General features: G+C 50.2%; 2 protein-coding genes across 5 annotated transcripts in view; one reads left to right on the forward strand and one right to left on the reverse strand.

Moving 5' to 3' along the window:
• flna (filamin A, alpha (actin binding protein 280)) overlaps nt 1-8750 on the reverse strand; it is a 66192-nt gene extending 57442 nt beyond the window's left edge. For all 3 annotated transcript variants that reach the window (XM_056422662.1, XM_056422663.1, XM_056422660.1), the window contains exon 1: nt 8643-8750. The gene's annotated coding sequence lies outside the window, so the exon portion shown is untranslated. The remainder of the gene's footprint in view (nt 1-8642) is intronic.
• The window catches only part of LOC130199299 (plasma membrane calcium-transporting ATPase 3-like), a 218478-nt gene extending 204057 nt beyond the window's left edge, over nt 1-14421 (forward strand). The window contains exon 5 of one of the 2 annotated variants that reach the window (XM_056422666.1): nt 13824-14421. In XM_056422666.1, coding sequence (XP_056278641.1) covers nt 13824-14258 — 435 coding nt within the window. In that variant the 3' untranslated portion in view covers nt 14259-14421. The remainder of the gene's footprint in view (nt 1-13823) is intronic. The other variant, XM_056422667.1, reaches the window with a different exon arrangement.
• Nucleotides 14422-18165: the final 3744 nt, after the last annotated feature.

An 18165-nucleotide genomic window follows, 5' to 3' on the forward strand; every position in this document is an offset into this window, starting at 1 on the left:
GTCACTAAGGTCAGATGTCCTCTGGTCACTAGGGTCAGATGTCCTCTGGTCACGAAGGTCAGATGTCCTCTGGTCACTAGGGTCAGATGTCCTCTGGTCACTAAGGTCAGATGTCCTCTGGTCACTAGGGTCAGATGTCCTCTGGTCACTAAGGTCAGATGTCCTCTGGTCACTAAGGTCAGATGTCCTCTGGTCACTAGTCAGATGTCCTCTGGTCACTAGGGTCAGATGTCCTCTGGTCACTAAGGTCAGATGTCCTCTGGTCACTAGTCAGATGTCCTCTGGTCACTAAGGTCAGATGTCCTCTGGTAACTAGGGTCGGATGTCCTCTGGTCACTAGTCAGATGTCCTCTGGTCACTAGTCAGATGTCCTCTGGTCACTGAGGTCAGATGTCCTCTGGTCACTAGTCAGATGTCCTCTGGTCACTAGGGTCAGATGTCCTCTGGTCACTAAGGTCAGATGTCCTCTGGTCACTAGTCAGATGTCCTCTGGTCACTAAGGTCAGATGTCCTCTGGTCATTAAGGTCAGATGTCCTCTGGTCACTAAGGTCAGATGTCCTCTGGTCATTAAGGTCAGATGTCCTCTGGTCACTAGGGTCAGATGTCCTCTGGTCACTAGTCAGATGTCCTCTGGTCACTAGGGTCAGATGTCCTCTTGTCACTAGGGTCAGATGTCCTCTTGTCACTAGGGTCAGATGTCCTCTGGTCACTAAGGTCAGATGTCCTCTTGTCACTAGGGTCAGATGTCCTCTGGTCACTAGGGTCAGATGTCCTCTGGTCACTAAGGTCAGATGTCCTCTGGTCACTAGGGTCAGATGTCCTCTGGTCACTAAGGCCAGATGTCCTCTGGTCACTAGGGTCAGATGTCCTCTGGTCACTAAGGTCAGATGTCCTCTGGTCATTAAGGTCAGATGTCCTCTGGTCACTAGGGTCAGATGTCCTCTGGTCACTAGTCAGATGTCCTCTGGTCACTAGGGTCAGATGTCATCTTGTCACTAGGGTCAGATGTCCTCTGGTCACTAAGGTCAGATGTCCTCTTGTCACTAGGGTCAGATGTCCTCTGGTCACTAGGGTCAGATGTCCTCTGGTCACTAAGGTCAGATGTCCTCTGGTCACTAGGGTCAGATGTCCTCTGGTCACTAAGGTCAGATGTCCTCTTGTCACTAGGGTCAGATGTCCTCTGGTCACTAGGGTCAGATGTCCTCTGGTCACTAAGGTCAGATGTCCTCTGGTCACTAGGGTCAGATGTCCTCTGGTCACTAAGGTCAGATGTCCTCTGGTCACTAGTCAGATGTCCTCTGGTCACTAGGGTCAGATGTCCTCTGGTCACTAGTCAGATGTCCTCTGGTCACGAAGGTCAGATGTCCTCTGGTCACGAAGGTCAGATGTCCTCTGGTCACTAGGGTCAGATGTCCTCTGGTCACTAAGGTCAGATGTCCTCTGGTCACTAGGGTCAGATGTCCTCTGGTCACTAAGGTCAGATGTCCTCTGGTCACTAGTCAGATGTCCTCTGGTCACTAAGGTCAGATGTCCTCTGGTCATTAAGGTCAGATGTCCTCTGGTCACTAGGGTCAGATGTCCTCTGGTCACTAGTCAGATGTCCTCTGGTCACTAGGGTCAGATGTCCTCTTGTCACTAGGGTCAGATGTCCTCTTGTCACTAGGGTCAGATGTCCTCTGGTCACTAAGGTCAGATGTCCTCTTGTCACTAGGGTCAGATGTCCTCTGGTCACTAGGGTCAGATGTCCTCTGGTCACTAAGGTCAGATGTCCTCTGGTCACTAGGGTCAGATGTCCTCTGGTCACTAAGGCCATATGTCCTCTGGTCACTAGGGTCAGATGTCCTCTGGTCACTAAGGTCAGATGTCCTCTGGTCATTAAGGTCAGATGTCCTCTGGTCACTAGGGTCAGATGTCCTCTGGTCACTAGTCAGATGTCCTCTGGTCACTAGGGTCAGATGTCATCTTGTCACTAGGGTCAGATGTCCTCTTGTCACTAGGGTCAGATGTCCTCTGGTCACTAAGGTCAGATGTCCTCTTGTCACTAGGGTCAGATGTCCTCTGGTCACTAGGGTCAGATGTCCTCTGGTCACTAAGGTCAGATGTCCTCTGGTCACTAGGGTCAGATGTCCTCTGGTCACTAAGGTCAGATGTCCTCTTGTCACTAGGGTCAGATGTCCTCTGGTCACTAGGGTCAGATGTCCTCTGGTCACTAAGGTCAGATGTCCTCTGGTCACTAGGGTCAGATGTCCTCTGGTCACTAAGGTCAGATGTCCTCTGGTCACTAGTCAGATGTCCTCTGGTCACTAGGGTCAGATGTCCTCTGGTCACTAGTCAGATGTCCTCTGGTCACTAGGGTCAGATGTCCTCTGGTCACGAAGGTCAGATGTCCTCTGGTCACTAGGGTCAGATGTCCTCTGGTCACTAAGGTCAGATGTCCTCTGGTCACTAGGGTCAGATGTCCTCTGGTCACTAAGGTCAGATGTCCTCTGGTCACTAAGGTCAGATGTCCTCTGGTCACTAGGGTCAGATGTCCTCTGGTCACTAGGGTCAGATGTCCTCTGGTCACTACGATCAGATGTCCTCTGGTCACTAGGGTCAGATGTCCTCTGGTCACTAAGGTCAGATGTCCTCTGGTCACTAGGGTCAGATGTCCTCTGGTCACTAAGGTCAGATGTCCTCTGGTCACTAGGGTCAGATGTCCTCTGGTCACGAAGGTCAGATGTCCTCTGGTCACTAGGGTCAGATGTCCTCTGGTCACTAAGGTCAGATGTCCTCTGGTCACTAGGGTCAGATGTCCTCTGGTCACTAAGGTCAGATGTCCTCTGGTCACTACGATCAGATGTCCTCTGGTCACTAAGGTCAGATGTCCTCTGGTCACTACGATCAGATGTCCTCTGGTCACTAGGGTCAGATGTCCTCTGGTCACTAAGGTCAGATGTCCTCTGGTCACTAGGGTCAGATGTCCTCTGGTCACTAAGGTCAGATGTCCTCTGGTCACGAAGGTCAGATGTCCTCTGGTCACTAGGGTCAGATGTCCTCTGGTCACTAAGGTCAGATGTCCTCTGGTCACTAGGGTCAGATGTCCTCTGGTCACTAAGGTCAGATGTCCTCTGGTCACTACGATCAGATGTCCTCTGGTTACTAAGGTCAGATGTCCTCTGGTCACTAGGGTCAGATGTCCTCTGGTCACGAAGGTCAGATGTCCTCTGGTCACTACGATCAGATGTCCTCTGGTCACTAGGGTCAGATGTCCTCTGGTCACTAGGGTCAGATGTCCTCTGGTCACTAAGGTCAGATGTCCTCTGGTCACTAAGGTCAGATGTCCTCTGGTCACGAAGGTCAGATGTCCTCTGGTCACTACGATCAGATGTCCTCTGGTCACTAAGGTCAGATGTCCTCTGGTCACTATGATCAGATGTCCTCTGGTCACTAGGGTCAGATGTCCTCTGGTCACTAGGGTCAGATGTCCTCTGGTCACTAAGGTCAGATGTCCTCTGGTCACTAGTCAGATGTCCTCTGGTCACTAAGGTCAGATGTCCTCTGGTCACTAGTCAGATGTCCTCTGGTCACTAAGGTCAGATGTCCTCTGGTCACTAGGGTCAGATGTCCTCTGGTCACTAGTCAGATGTCCTCTGGTCACTAGGGTCAGATGTCCTCTGGTCACTAAGGTCAGATGTCCTCTGGTCACTACGATCAGATGTCCTCTGGTCACTAGGGTCAGATGTCCTCTGGTCACTAGGGTCAGATGTCCTCTGGTCACGAAGGTCAGATGTCCTCTGGTCACTACGATCAGATGTCCTCTGGTCACTAAGGTCAGATGTCCTCTGGTCACTACGATCAGATGTCCTCTGGTCACTAGGGTCAGATGTCCTCTGGTCACTAGGGTCAGATGTCCTCTGGTCACTAAGGTCAGATGTCCTCTGGTCACTACGATCAGATGTCCTCTGGTCACTAAGGTCAGATGTCCTCTGGTCACTAGTCAGATGTCCTCTGGTCACTAAGGTCAGATGTCCTCTGGTCACTAGTCAGATGTCCTCTGGTCACTAAGGTCAGATGTCCTCTGGTCACTAGGGTCAGATGTCCTCTGGTCACTAAGGTCAGATGTCCTCTGGTCACTAGTCAGATGTCCTCTGGTCACTAAGGTCAGATGTCCTCTGGTCACTAGTCAGATGTCCTCTGGTCACTAAGGTCAGATGTCCTCTGGTCACTAGGGTCAGATGTCCTCTGGTCACTAAGGTCAGATGTCCTCTGGTCACTACGATCAGATGTCCTCTGGTCACTAGTCAGATGTCCTCTGGTCACTAAGGTCAGATGTCCTCTGGTCACTAAGGTCAGATGTCCTCTGGTCATTAAGGTCAGATGTCCTCTGGTCAGTAGGGTCAGATGTCCTCTGGTCACTAGGGTCAGATGTCCTCTGGTCACTAGTCAGATGTCCTCTTGTCACTAGGGTCAGATGTCCTCTTGTCACTAGGGTCAGATGTCCTCTGGTCACTAAGGTCAGATGTCCTCTTGTCACTAGGGTCAGATGTCCTCTGGTCACTAGGGTCAGATGTCCTCTGGTCACTAAGGTCAGATGTCCTCTGGTCACTAGGGTCAGATGTCCTCTGGTCACTAAGGCCAGATGTCCTCTGGTCACTAGGGTCAGATGTCCTCTGGTCACTAAGGTCAGATGTCCTCTGGTCATTAAGGTCAGATGTCCTCTGGTCACTAGGGTCAGATGTCCTCTGGTCACTAGTCAGATGTCCTCTGGTCACTAGGGTCAGATGTCATCTTGTCACTAGGGTCAGATGTCCTCTTGTCACTAGGGTCAGATGTCCTCTGGTCACTAAGGTCAGATGTCCTCTTGTCACTAGGGTCAGATGTCCTCTGGTCACTAAGGTCAGATGTCCTCTGGTCACTAGGGTCAGATGTCCTCTGGTCACTAAGGTCAGATGTCCTCTTGTCACTAGGGTCAGATGTCCTCTGGTCACTAGGGTCAGATGTCCTCTGGTCACTAAGGTCAGATGTCCTCTGGTCACTAGGGTCAGATGTCCTCTGGTCACTAAGGTCAGATGTCCTCTGGTCACTAGTCAGATGTCCTCTGGTCACTAGGGTCAGATGTCCTCTGGTCACTAGGGTCAGATGTCCTCTGGTCACTAGGGTCAGATGTCCTCTGGTCACGAAGGTCAGATGTCCTCTGGTCACTAGGGTCAGATGTCCTCTGGTCACTAAGGTCAGATGTCCTCTGGTCACTAGTCAGATGTCCTCTGGTCACTAAGGTCAGATGTCCTCTGGTCACTAGTCAGATGTCCTCTGGTCACTAAGGTCAGATGTCCTCTGGTCACTAGGGTCAGATGTCCTCTGGTCACTAAGGTCAGATGTCCTCTGGTCACTAGTCAGATGTCCTCTGGTCACTAAGGTCAGATGTCCTCTGGTCACTAGGGTCAGATGTCCTCTGGTCACTAAGGTCAGATGTCCTCTGGTCACTAGTCAGATGTCCTCTGGTCACTAAGGTCAGATGTCCTCTGGTCACTAGTCAGATGTCCTCTGGTCACTAAGGTCAGATGTCCTCTGGTCACTAGTCAGATGTCCTCTGGTCACTAGGGTCAGATGTCCTCTGGTCACTAAGGTCAGATGTCCTCTGGTCACTACGATCAGATGTCCTCTGGTCACTAGTCAGATGTCCTCTGGTCACTAAGGTCAGATGTCCTCTGGTCACTAAGGTCAGATGTCCTCTGGTCATTAAGGTCAGATGTCCTCTGGTCACTAGGGTCAGATGTCCTCTGGTCACTAGTCAGATGTCCTCTGGTCACTAGGGTCAGATGTCCTCTTGTCACTAGGGTCAGATGTCCTCTGGTCACTAAGGTCAGATGTCCTCTTGTCACTAGGGTCAGATGTCCTCTGGTCACTAGGGTCAGATGTCCTCTGGTCACTAGGGTCAGATGTCCTCTGGTCACTAAGGCCAGATGTCCTCTGGTCACTAGGGTCAGATCTCCTCTGGTCACTAAGGTCAGATGTCCTCTGGTCATTAAGGTCAGATGTCCTCTGGTCACTAGGGTCAGATGTCCTCTGGTCACTAGTCAGATGTCCTCTGGTCACTAGGGTCAGATGTCATCTTGTCACTAGGGTCAGATGTCCTCTTGTCACTAGGGTCAGATGTCCTCTGGTCACTAAGGTCAGATGTCCTCTTGTCACTAGGGTCAGATGTCCTCTGGTCACTAGGGTCAGATGTCCTCTGGTCACTAAGGTCAGATGTCCTCTGGTCACTAGGGTCAGATGTCCTCTGGTCACTAAGGTCAGATGTCCTCTTGTCACTAGGGTCAGATGTCCTCTGGTCACTAGGGTCAGATGTCCTCTGGTCACTAAGGTCAGATGTCCTCTGGTCACTAGGGTCAGATGTCCTCTGGTCACTAAGGTCAGATGTCCTCTGGTCACTAGTCAGATGTCCTCTGGTCACTAGGGTCAGATGTCCTCTGGTCACTAGGGTCAGATGTCCTCTGGTCACTAGTCAGATGTCCTCTGGTCACTAGGGTCAGATGTCCTCTGGTCACGAAGGTCAGATGTCCTCTGGTCACTAGGGTCAGATGTCCTCTGGTCACTATGGTCAGATGTCCTCTGGTCACTAGGGTCAGATGTCCTCTGGTCACTAAGGTCAGATGTCCTCTGGTCACTAGTCAGATGTCCTCTGGTCACTAAGGTCAGATGTCCTCTGGTCACTAAGGTCAGATGTCCTCTGGTTACTACGATCAGATGTCCTCTGGTCACTAGGGTCAGATGTCCTCTGGTCACTAAGGTCAGATGTCCTCTGGTCACTACGATCAGATGTCCTCTGGTCACTAGGGTCAGATGTCCTCTGGTCACTAAGGTCAGATGTCCTCTGGTCACTAGGGTCAGATGTCCTCTGGTCACTAAGGTCAGATGTCCTCTGGTCACTAGGGTCAGATGTCCTCTGGTCACGAAGGTCAGATGTCCTCTGGTCACTAAGGTCAGATGTCCTCTGGTCACTAGGGTCAGATGTCCTCTGGTCACTAAGGTCAGATGTCCTCTGGTCACTAGGGTCAGATGTCCTCTGGTCACTAAGGTCAGATGTCCTCTGGTCACTACGATCAGATGTCCTCTGGTCACTAAGGTCAGATGTCCTCTGGTCACTACGATCAGATGTCCTCTGGTCACTAGGGTCAGATGTCCTCTGGTCACTAAGGTCAGATGTCCTCTGGTCACTAGGGTCAGATGTCCTCTGGTCACTAAGGTCAGATGTCCTCTGGTCACTAGGGTCAGATGTCCTCTGGTCACTAAGGTCAGATGTCCTCTGGTCACTAGTCAGATGTCCTCTGGTCACTAAGGTCAGATGTCCTCTGGTCACTAAGGTCAGATGTCCTCTGGTCACTAGGGTCAGATGTCCTCTGGTCACTAGTCAGATGTCCTCTGGTCACTAGGGTCAGATGTCCTCTGGTCACTAAGGTCAGATGTCCTCTGGTCACTAGGGTCAGATGTCCTCTGGTCACTAGGGTCAGATGTCCTCTGGTCACGAAGGTCAGATGTCCTCTGGTCACTACGATCAGATGTCCTCTGGTCACTAAGGTCAGATGTCCTCTGGTCACTACGATCAGATGTCCTCTGGTCACTAGGGTCAGATGTCCTCTGGTCACTAAGGTCAGATGTCCTCTGGTCACTAGTCAGATGTCCTCTGGTCACTAAGGTCAGATGTCCTCTGGTCACTAGTCAGATGTCCTCTGGTCACTAAGGTCAGATGTCCTCTGGTCACTAGGGTCAGATGTCCTCTGGTCACTAAGGTCAGATGTCCTCTGGTCACTAGTCAGATGTCCTCTGGTCACTAAGGTCAGATGTCCTCTGGTCACTAGTCAGATGTCCTCTGGTCACTAAGGTCAGATGTCCTCTGGTCACTAGTCAGATGTCCTCTGGTCACTAGGGTCAGATGTCCTCTGGTCACTAAGGTCAGATGTCCTCTGGTCACTAAGGTCAGATGTCCTCTGGTCACTAGGGTCAGATGTCCTCTGGTCACTAGTCAGATGTCCTCTGGTCACTAGGGTCAGATGTCCTCTGGTCACTAAGGTCAGATGTCCTCTGGTCACTACGATCAGATGTCCTCTGGTCACTAAGGTCAGATGTCCTGAAGCAGAAGTTTCATGAAGTTCGTCCTAAGGTTAGTCTTTTGTCCAGAGTGTATGTTATGTTTGTTGTGGTCGTTGTCGTGGTGCCTTGTCCTCAGAATGTCAGAGCCCAGTCTGACCCTGTGTCATTCTGTGCATCTGACAATAAAAGACTTGTAACTTGTAAATTAAATCCCTTTCTTGTAAAGGTGACGTCATGAACGTGAGGCTGAGTCCAGCCCTCCTGAGGAGGAGCGGCCGGCCAGCGGGGGGCGTCCGCGGCCACCTCCCGGTCAGGCTCCAGTCACGGTGTTATTACCTTATTTGGTGCGGAGACCCTAACGGAACACCGGGAGATGCTTCTGGCCGAGCCCACGCACACACTTCACGGTGTCGGTGTGGAGGGAGATGGATGAGCTTGTGCGCTTTACATCATCATCATCATCATCATCATCACTGTGGCGGCACTAAGAGACTCTGACGTCATCGGAGGCTCCAGCCCAATGAGAGCAGGCTGTGGGCCGAATACACGAGCAGCAAGAGACACTTACGCGAGTCTCCGGTCCCTCAGGCAGCGCGTCCTCCGCCCCTCAGCCTCCCGTACTCCCGGTCTCTCAGTCGCTGTGTGTGTGTGTGAGCAGCCTCCCGTACTCCCGGTCTCTCAGTCGGTGTGTGTGTGTGTGTGTGCAGCCTCCCTCCTCCTGATGCTGCTCCAATGTCCCGGACCGCCCTCCCGGTGGGGGGAGATGGTGTATTGGCTCTGCTGCTGGGGAGAGGAGTCTCTCTCTCTCTCTGTCTCTCTCTCTCTCTCTGTCTCTCTGTCTCTCTCTCTCTCTCTCTCTCTCTCTCTCAGTTCACGCTGAGCGTCAGAGCGACAGGGTGTGTGTTTGGGAGCTGCGGAGCGTTGTCTGTGTGTTTCTCTCTTTTCTGTTCTTTCATAGTTGTATGTATTTAGTTTATGTGGTTTATTAGTTGGTTTCACAGTAGTTTAAATTGTTTGGTGATTAGTTGGGTTTTTCTCTGGGTGTCTTCCCGCTGCCGGTGCCTCACCGGGCTCGGTGCGTGGCAGAAATGTTTGCCCCGGTCCCCCCCCCCCGCTGCTCACGAGGAGACACGGTATGAAGATTGCCGGTGACTCCTCGTGCAGTGTGGAGGAATTGGCTCGGGCAGTCGGGAAGAAAGTCGGGTTCGGCAGCGTGAAGTCCGCCGGCAAGATGAACGGCTCGGTCGTGATCTTCCTGGATCAGGTGGGGAAGGTGAGCCGCGTGGTAGAGGAGGGTCTCTCGGTGGGAGATTTGTTTGTGCAGGTGTTTCCGCTGGATCAGCCGGCCACCAGAGTCCTCGTGTCAAACGTCCCTCCGTTCATCTCCGATGAGTTCCTCAGCAGAGAGCTCTCCCGGCACGGAAAGCTGGTCTCCCCGATGAGAGAGATCTCATCGGGGTTCAAGGAGAGCTTGATGAAGCACATACTGAGTTACCGTAGATCGGTTTATATGATACTCAGCGACCGGAGCGCGGAGTTAAACCTGCGCTTCAGCGTCAGAGTAGATGATGTTAACTATAACGTCTACGCGTCTTCATCGGCGATGAAGTGTTTTCATTGCGGGGAGGAGGGGCACACCGCGAGGGTCTGCTCGAAGCGAGGCGACCCTGCGCCAGCTGGTCCAGGCGGCTCGGGTCCGTCCAGCGCGTCACGCCGCGCTACACCAGCGTGGGGAACAGCAGGTGAGGCGGCTGCCGCTGCCGCCTCACCTGCTGTTCCCCACGCCGATTCCAACGGAGAGCGCGGCGAGCGGCGTCACTGCTGCTGCACCCGACACACATGTGGTGGGTATGAATGAGGGAGTGAGTGATGGGAGTGATGCGGGCAAGGGTGGTGAGGGTGGGGATGAGGGTGGGGAGGCTGGACAGGGCAGTGAGAAGCAGGTTGTGGGTGGAGTCGGGAGCGGTGAGAGGAAGGGAAAAAAAGGAAAACCGGACCAAAAAAATGGAGGGGATGTGGGGGAATCTGCCAAGAGCAGTGGGGTAGAGGCTGTGGGTGAGGTGGGAAGTGGGGAGGAGGAAGGAAAACAAGAAATAGAAGGGGAAAAAAACAAACAAAAAAAGATTAAAAAAACAAAAAATATTGGTGATGGTGGTGATGGTGGCACGGGCTTAGAGGTGGAAGTGGGGAATGGGGTGGAGAATAATGAGGAAAGTGAGAAAAGGGAGGGAAAGGGGAAAAAAGACGAGGACAGGGGTGGTGAGAAGCCCATAGAGGGGGTAGGACAGGTGGGTGGAGTCGAAGAGGTGGAGGAGGACGGTGCAGGGGAGGAGGGGGCGGAGCAGGTAGAGATGGACGAGGAGGAAGCAGGGGGGCAGAAAGTGGCCTCAAAAAGGAAGAAGAGTGACCAGAGTGCTGGCAGCGAGGCCAAAGCCAGCAGGGTGGAGGAGAGGAGGAGAAGTCAAGGGGCGGGGCCGGTGGAGGACAGTAGTGACGAGGAGGGGGCAGAGGACAGCGACTCTCCTCTGATTTTAACAAACAGTCAAAAACAAAAGCTTTATACGGCCGACGAAATCAGCCTGTTTTTACACAAAACAAAAAACAAAAGAAAAGTGGAGGTCAGGGAAGTGATCCCTGACCTCGTGATTTTTGTACAGTCGTGCCGATATCATATGAAAAAGTTTGAAAAGCAAGAGGTTTTTAGGATTAAAAAGATTTTACTCAAAGTAAAGGAGTGCATCCAGCAGGGGGAGGTGGAGAGCTCCAATGTGGGTTTTATTTGATTTGTTGATTTTAAGTTTTATTTGTTTTTTAAACTCTTTTCTTTTAATGAACACATTCAGAGTCGGAGTTTTAAACGTAAATGGAGCGAGGGACAGTAAGAAGAGAACATCTATTTATGAATTTAACAAGATGAAAGCCAACGATGTTCTCTTCTTACAAGAGACGCACAGCGACAGCACCAACGAGGCGGACTGGAGGAGGGAGTGGGGGGGGGGAAGTCCTCCTGAGCCACAACACCAACCTCAGTGGAGGAGTGGGCTTCCTCTTCTCCAGGGCCTTCAGCCCGCGGTCACTGGAGGTCAAACACATCGTGGAGGGGAGGCTGTTCTTTGTGAAAGCACGGTTCGACCTTTTTAACGTGGTTTTAATAAATATCTATGCTCCAACAACTGGGACAGAGAGGCAGCTGTTTTTATCCAAAGTTAATGATGTTTTAAATGATTGTGCCTCGGAGGATTTTTTTATTCTTGGGGGGGATTTTAACTGCACAGAGGATGATTTTAATGACAGAAACCACACAGAGCCACATCCAGCTTCACAGCAGGTGCTGAGGAGGCTGGTCCATTCTCACGGCCTGGTGGACGTGTGGAGAAGGATGCATCCGGACTGCCGACAGTACACATGGTCCCACATTAGGGAGGGAAGGATCTCCTCAGCCAGGTTAGACCGTATTTATGTTTTTAAGCACCATTTTAATATTTTTAAAATGTGCAGCATTGTTCCGGCTGGTTTTACTGATCACTCTTTGGTTTTATGTCATGTTTTATTAGGAATTTTTACCTAGGCGCATATTGGCATTTTAATACAGTTTTAACCTTCGATAGGAGTTTTAGAGAGGTGTTGTTTTATTTTGGAGCGTTATTAGGCTGAGGAAGAGTGATTTTAATAATCTTAGGCAGTGGTGGGACCGTGGTAAGGTAGAAATTAAGCTCCTTTGTCAGCAGCACACTTTCAACGTCACTAGAGACGTCACCAGATCTATGAAGGACCTGGAGACTGAGATAGTGGACCTAGAAAGTTTGAGCGAGTCCACAGGAGATCGAGGACATATTGAAGTCCTCAAAAGTAAAGCGGCTCTCGCCGACCTGTTCGAAGTAAAAGTACAAGGCGCACTGGTCAGGTCCCGATTCCAGACCATCGTGGAGATGGACACTCCCTCTAGCTTCCTCTTCGGCCTGGAGAAGAGGAGTGGGCAGGCGAGTGATCCACTCACTGCTTTCTGACTTAGGGCAGCCGGTTGTGGCGTCATGCCAGATCCGGAAGCGGCGGTGGGGTTTTCCTCACTTTATGCCACTGAGTATAGGGAGGAGGGAGAGTCGACGGAGGGGCTCTGTGGGGAGCTGCCTCAGGTCTCCGAGGAGACTAATGAGGAGCTCGACAGACCCATAACCCCCCAAGAGCTGAAAGCTGACCTGCAGGGAATGCAGGAGGCGCGCCCGGATCGACAGCCTCCCGCTGAATTTTACAAAAAATACTGGGATGTCCTCGGAGGGGACATCCTAGACGTCTTCAATGAGAGTCTGGCCTCTGGTTCCATGCCGATGTCCTGCCGGAGGGCAGTGCTGACGCTACTGCCAAAAAAAGGAAACCCGCAGGACATCGGTAACTGGCGCCCTGTGTCTCTGCTGTGTGTGGATTACAAGCTTCTGTCCAGGGTCCTGGCCTCCAGGCTGAGGGGAGCTATGGAGCAGGTCCTCCATCGGGACCAGACCTACTGTGTGCCCGGCAGGTCCATGGTGGACAACGTCCACCTCATTCGGGACGTTTTGGAGGTCTCCAGCTCGCTGGGTATGGACACTGGTCTGATTTCTCTAGATCAGGAAAAGGCTTTTGACCGCGTTGAACACGGCTTCCTCTGGAAAGTTCTGGGGAAGTTTGGGTTCAGCGCTGGCTTCATAGCTAAGATCAAGGTGTTGTACAGTAATGTTGAGAGTGTGCTGAAGATAAACGGCAGGCTGTGTGCTCCTTTTAGAGTGAGTAGAGGGGTCCGACAGGGCTGTGCTCTGTCCGGGATGCTCTACGCACTCTCCCTCGAGCCCCTCCTCATTAAAATACGCTCTAGCCTGCATGGTTTAGTTTTACCTGGTTTTAATGGAAGAATGATTTTATCGGCGTATGCCGATGACGTCGTTGTTTTTATTAAAAGCCAAAAAGATGTAAACCTTTTAAATCAAATAGTACATGATTTTAGCATGGCATCATCAGCGAGGTGAACTGGAAAAAGCGAAGCCCTCGCTGTGGGGAGTGGCGTGGCCTCCCGGTTCTTCCACAAAACTCATATGGAAGACGGACGGTTTTAAATATTTAGGAATATACCTGGGAAACCGAGCATAGTCCAGAAGAACTGGGAGGGCGTCACAGAGAAGATAGAGGGGAAACTTTCCAAGTGGAAGTGGCTGCTCCCCCAGATGTCTTTTAAAGGTAGAGTACTGGTTTTAAACAATCTTATTGCATCCCAACTGTGGCACAGGTTGACAGTTTTAGACCCTCCCTCGGGCTTCTTAGCCAACATACAAAAGAAGATGGTAGATTTCTTTTGGGAGGGTCTACACTGGGTGCCACAGGGGGTGCTGTTTTTAGCCAGAGAGGAGGGGGGACAGGGCCTCGTCCACCTGGCCAGCCGGACGGCCACTTTTAGATTACAGTTTGTTCAGAAGTTTTTAACGAGTCCGGGGTTTTAGTGTGGCGAGACGTGGCCAGCTGCATCCTCAGACGTGCTGACAACCTAGGGCTGGATACTGCTCTGTTTTAATAGACCCCAGCTTTTTAAAACTAAGTGGGCTGCCTCCTTTTATCAGGGTGTTTTAAGTCGTGGGCCCCTTTTTAAGCACGAAAGGTGCTCACAGTCTGACTCTCTGTTCTGGTTGTTGAGAGAACCATTAATTTATAAAGCGAGAATGGACATTAGCAGCAGCGTCACCCTGGACTATCAGGGCGCTGCTGAACAAAGACCCTTTGCCTGCAGCAGTTGGTGGATGCAGTGGGGCCGACGCTGAGCGACCCCGGCCCTGGGCTCCCTGCTGGGGATGCATTCCGACCGGGTGGCGAGGAGGCTCCTGGAGCTGTGGAGGCAGAGGCTGACCGGGTTGGAGAGGAGCCTCCTCAACGACTACAGCCAGCAGAGAGCAGAGCCGGACCCTGCAGACCCCTTCCCAAACATCTCCCTCAGCCCGGGGCTAGGGGGACTCACCGGCCCCCTGCTAAGAACGAGCCACCCAGAAACATTTACAGTGAGAAAAGCAGACAAGAAGACTTTGTATTTTATCCTCGTGAAGAGCATCAACAGGTCCAGACTGTGCAACAGACCGCCCACTGTGTGGTCAGAGAGACTTGGGCATGGAGGCCCTGGCCCGCAGTGGGGGGTCCTATACAAGCCTCCCCTGAAGAAAAGGACCGCTAACCTCCAGTGGCGGATTTTACACGGTGCTGTCGCGTCCAACGCTTTTATTTCGGTAATCAATCCCGCTGTCCTGAGCCAGTGCCCCTTCTGTGACCTCCGGGAGACTATTTACCATGTTTTTAACGAGTGTAAGAGACTTTTGAGTTTCTTCGCTCTTTTAACATTGGTTTTAGTCTTTTAATGTGGTTTTACAGAGAAGGTTTTTATCATGGAGCTGCGTATAAATAAACAGAAGAAGAATAGTGGCAGCTCCTAAATTTTTATCCGGTGAAGCAAAAATGGCAATTTATTTAACTAGGAAGTCCCGGGTGGAAAACAGAGAGGGGCAGGAGGCCGGGGCAGTGTGGCTCTGTAACATCAGAGCCAGACTCTGGCTGGAGTTCAGGTTTTATAAACACATTGGAGACCTGGATGCTTTTAAACAACGCTGGTGTTTTAAAGATATTGTTTGTTCTGTGGTAGAGGAGGAGCTGGAGTTTGCACTATTTTTTATTCGGTAAAACATGTTTTCTTTTTTTAATGTTTTGTTTGTTTTGTTTGTTTGCTTTTATTTTAAACAACCTGATTTTTTAAAACACTTTATTTGTAGAGAAACTTTGTGATGGAAAAAATGTCAATAAAGTGTTTTTCAAAAATCAAAAAATCTCTCTCTCTCTCTGTCTCTCTCTCTCTCTCTCTCTCTCTCTCTCTCTCTCTCTCTCTCTCTCTCTCTCTCTCTTCGCTCTTTTAACATATGGTGACGTCATGCCCGTGCCTTCGGGATATTAAAGTTGACTTGCCGGCCCACACAGAGCGCCTCTCGTGACGTGTGGTGAGGCATTACACAATGACGTCACCACTCACATCCTGGTGGCTTTTCTTATTTCAGTGTTCATCAACAGTTCATAGCAGCGTTTCCTATTTGCATCCACAAATCAACCAACATAAATACAAATACGCCTGATAGAGGGAGGGAGGGAGGGAGGGAGGGAGAGAGATAAAGAGAGAGGGGGAGAGAGAGAGCGAAGAAATCTTGGCAACCAAAAGAAAACAGAATATGTGGTCGCTGTTCAACAGATGAGAGAAAGACAGGTAGATAGATGGACTGTGTGTGTGTGTGTGTGTGTGAGAGATAGATGGACTGTGTGTGTGAGAGATAGATAGATGGACTGTGTGTGTGCGTGTGTGTGAGATAGATAGATGGACTGTGTGTGTGTGAGAGATAGATGGACTGTGTGTGTGTGAGAGATAGATAGATGGACTGTGTGTGTGTGTGTGAGAGATAGATAGATGGACTGTGTGTGTGTGTGAGAGATAGATAGATGGACTGTGTGTGTGTGTGTGAGATAGATAGATGGACTGTGTGTGTGTGTGTGTGAGATAGATAGATGGACTGTGTGTGTGTATGTGTGAGATAGATAGATGGACTGTGTGTGTGTGTGAGAGATAGATAGATGGACTGTGTGTGTGTGAGAGATAGATGGACTGTGTGTGTGTGTGTGTGAGAGATAGATAGATGGACTGTGTGTGTGTGTGAGAGATAGATAGATGGACTGTGTGTGTGTGTGAGAGATAGATAGATGGACTGTGTGTGTGTGTGTGTGTGTGTGTGTGTGTGTGAGATAGATAGATGGACTGTGTGTGTGTGTGTGTGTGAGATAGATAGATGGACTGTGTGTGTGTGTGAGAGATAGATAGATGGACTGTGTGTGTGTGAGAGATAGATGGACTGTGTGTGTGTGTGTGAGAGATAGATAGATGGACTGTGTGTGTGTGTGAGAGATAGATAGATGGAGTGTGTGTGTGAGAGATAGATGGACTGTGTGTGTGTGTGAGATAGATAGATGGACTGTGTGTGTGTGTGTGTGTGAGATAGATGGACTGTGTGTGTGTGAGAGATAGATAGATGGACTGTGTGTGTGTGAGAGATAGATGGACTGTGTGTGTGTGTGTGAGATAGATAGATGGACTGTGTGTGTGTGTGTGTGTGTGAGATAGATAGATGGACTGTGTGTGTGTGTGAGAGATAGATGGACTGTGTGTGTGTGAGATAGATAGATGGACTGTGTGTGTGTGTGTGTGAGATAGATGGACTGTGTGTGTGTGAGATAGATAGATGGACTGTGTGTGTGTGTGAGAGATAGATGGACTGTGTGTGTGTGTGTGAGATAGATAGATGGACTGTGTGTGTGTGTGTGTGAGATAGATAGATGGACTGTGTGTGTGTGTGTGTGAGATAGATGGACTGTGTGTGTGTGAGAGATAGATAGATGGACTGTGTGTGTGTGAGCGAGAGATAGATAGATGGACTGTGTGTGTGTGTGTGAGATAGATAGATGGACTGTGTGTGTGTGTGTGTGAGATAGATAGATGGACTGTGTGTGTGTGTGTGAGAGATAGATAGATGGACTGTGTGTGTGTGAGATAGATAGATGGACTGTGTGTGTGTGAGAGATAGATAGATGGACTGTGTGTGTGTGTGAGAGATAGATAGATGGACTGTGTGTGTGTGAGATAGATAGATGGACTGTGTGTGTGTGAGAGAGATAGATAGATGGACTGTGTGTGTGTGTGAGAGATAAATGAACTGTGTGTGTGTGTGAGAGATAGATAGATGAACTGTGTGTGTGTGTGTGTGTGTGTGAGATAGAGAGATGGACTGTGTGTGTGTGTGTGAGATAGATAGATGGACTGTGTGTATGTGTGTGTGTGTGAGAGATAGATAGATGGACTGTGTGTGTGTGTGTGTGTGAGATAGATGGACTGTGTGTGTGTGAGAGATAGATAGATGGACTGTGTGTGTGTGTGTGTGTGTGAGATAGATGGACTGTGTGTGTGTGAGATAGATAGATGGACTGTGTGTGTGTGTGTGTGAGATAGATGGACTGTGTGTGTGTGTGTGAGATAGATAGATGGAATGTGTGTGTGTGTGAGATAGATGGACTGTGTGTGTGTGTGAGAGATAGATAGATGGACTGTGTGTGTGTGTGTGTGTGTGTGTGAGATAGATGGACTGTGTGTGTGTGTGTGTGAGATAGATGGACTGTGTGTGTGTGTGTGTGAGATAGATGGACTGTGTGTGTGTGTGTGAGATAGATGGACTGTGTGTGTGTGAGATAGATGGACTGTGTGTGTGTGTGAGATAGATGGACTGTGTGTGTGTGTGTGTGTGTGAGATAGATGGACTGTGTGTGTGTGTGTGAGATAGATGGACTGTGTGTGTGTGTGTGAGATAGATGGACTGTGTGTGTGTGTGTGAGATAGATAGATGGACTGTGTGTGTGTGTGTGTGTGAGATAGATGGACTGTGTGTGTGTGTGTGTGAGATAGATGGACTGTGTGTGTGTGTGTGAGATAGATGGACTGTGTGTGTGTGTGTGTGAGATAGATGGACTGTGTGTGTGTGTGTGTGTGTGAGATAGATGGACTGTGTGTGTGTGTGTGTGTGTGTGAGATAGATAGATGGACTGTGTGTGTGTGTGAGAGATAGATAGATGGACTGTGTGTGTGTGTGTGTGTGTGTGTGTGAGATAGATAGATCGACTGTGTGTGTGTGTGAGATAGATAGATCGACTGTGTGTGTGTGTGAGATAGATAGATGGACTGTGTGTGTGTGTGTGTGTGTGTGAGATAGATAGATCGACTGTGTGTGTGTGTGTGTGTGTGAGATAGATAGATGGACTGTGTGTGTGTGAGATAGATAGATCGACTGTGTGTGTGTGTGAGTGAGATAGATAGATCGACTGTGTGTGTGTGTGAGTGTGTGAGATAGATAGATGGACTGTGTGTGTGTGTGTGTGTGTGTGTGTGTGTGTGTGTGTGTGTGTGTGTGTGTGAAAAAAGCACCAAGGATCAGCCATGAACGACGAGACCAAGGTTCCGTTGGATAGCATGGTTTTATTTTACCAGCACACAACACACAGCAGAC

Source organism: Pseudoliparis swirei, chromosome 9 (assembly GCF_029220125.1).
Source record: "Pseudoliparis swirei isolate HS2019 ecotype Mariana Trench chromosome 9, NWPU_hadal_v1, whole genome shotgun sequence".
In the NCBI taxonomy this organism is placed as follows: domain Eukaryota; kingdom Metazoa; phylum Chordata; class Actinopteri; order Perciformes; family Liparidae; genus Pseudoliparis; species Pseudoliparis swirei.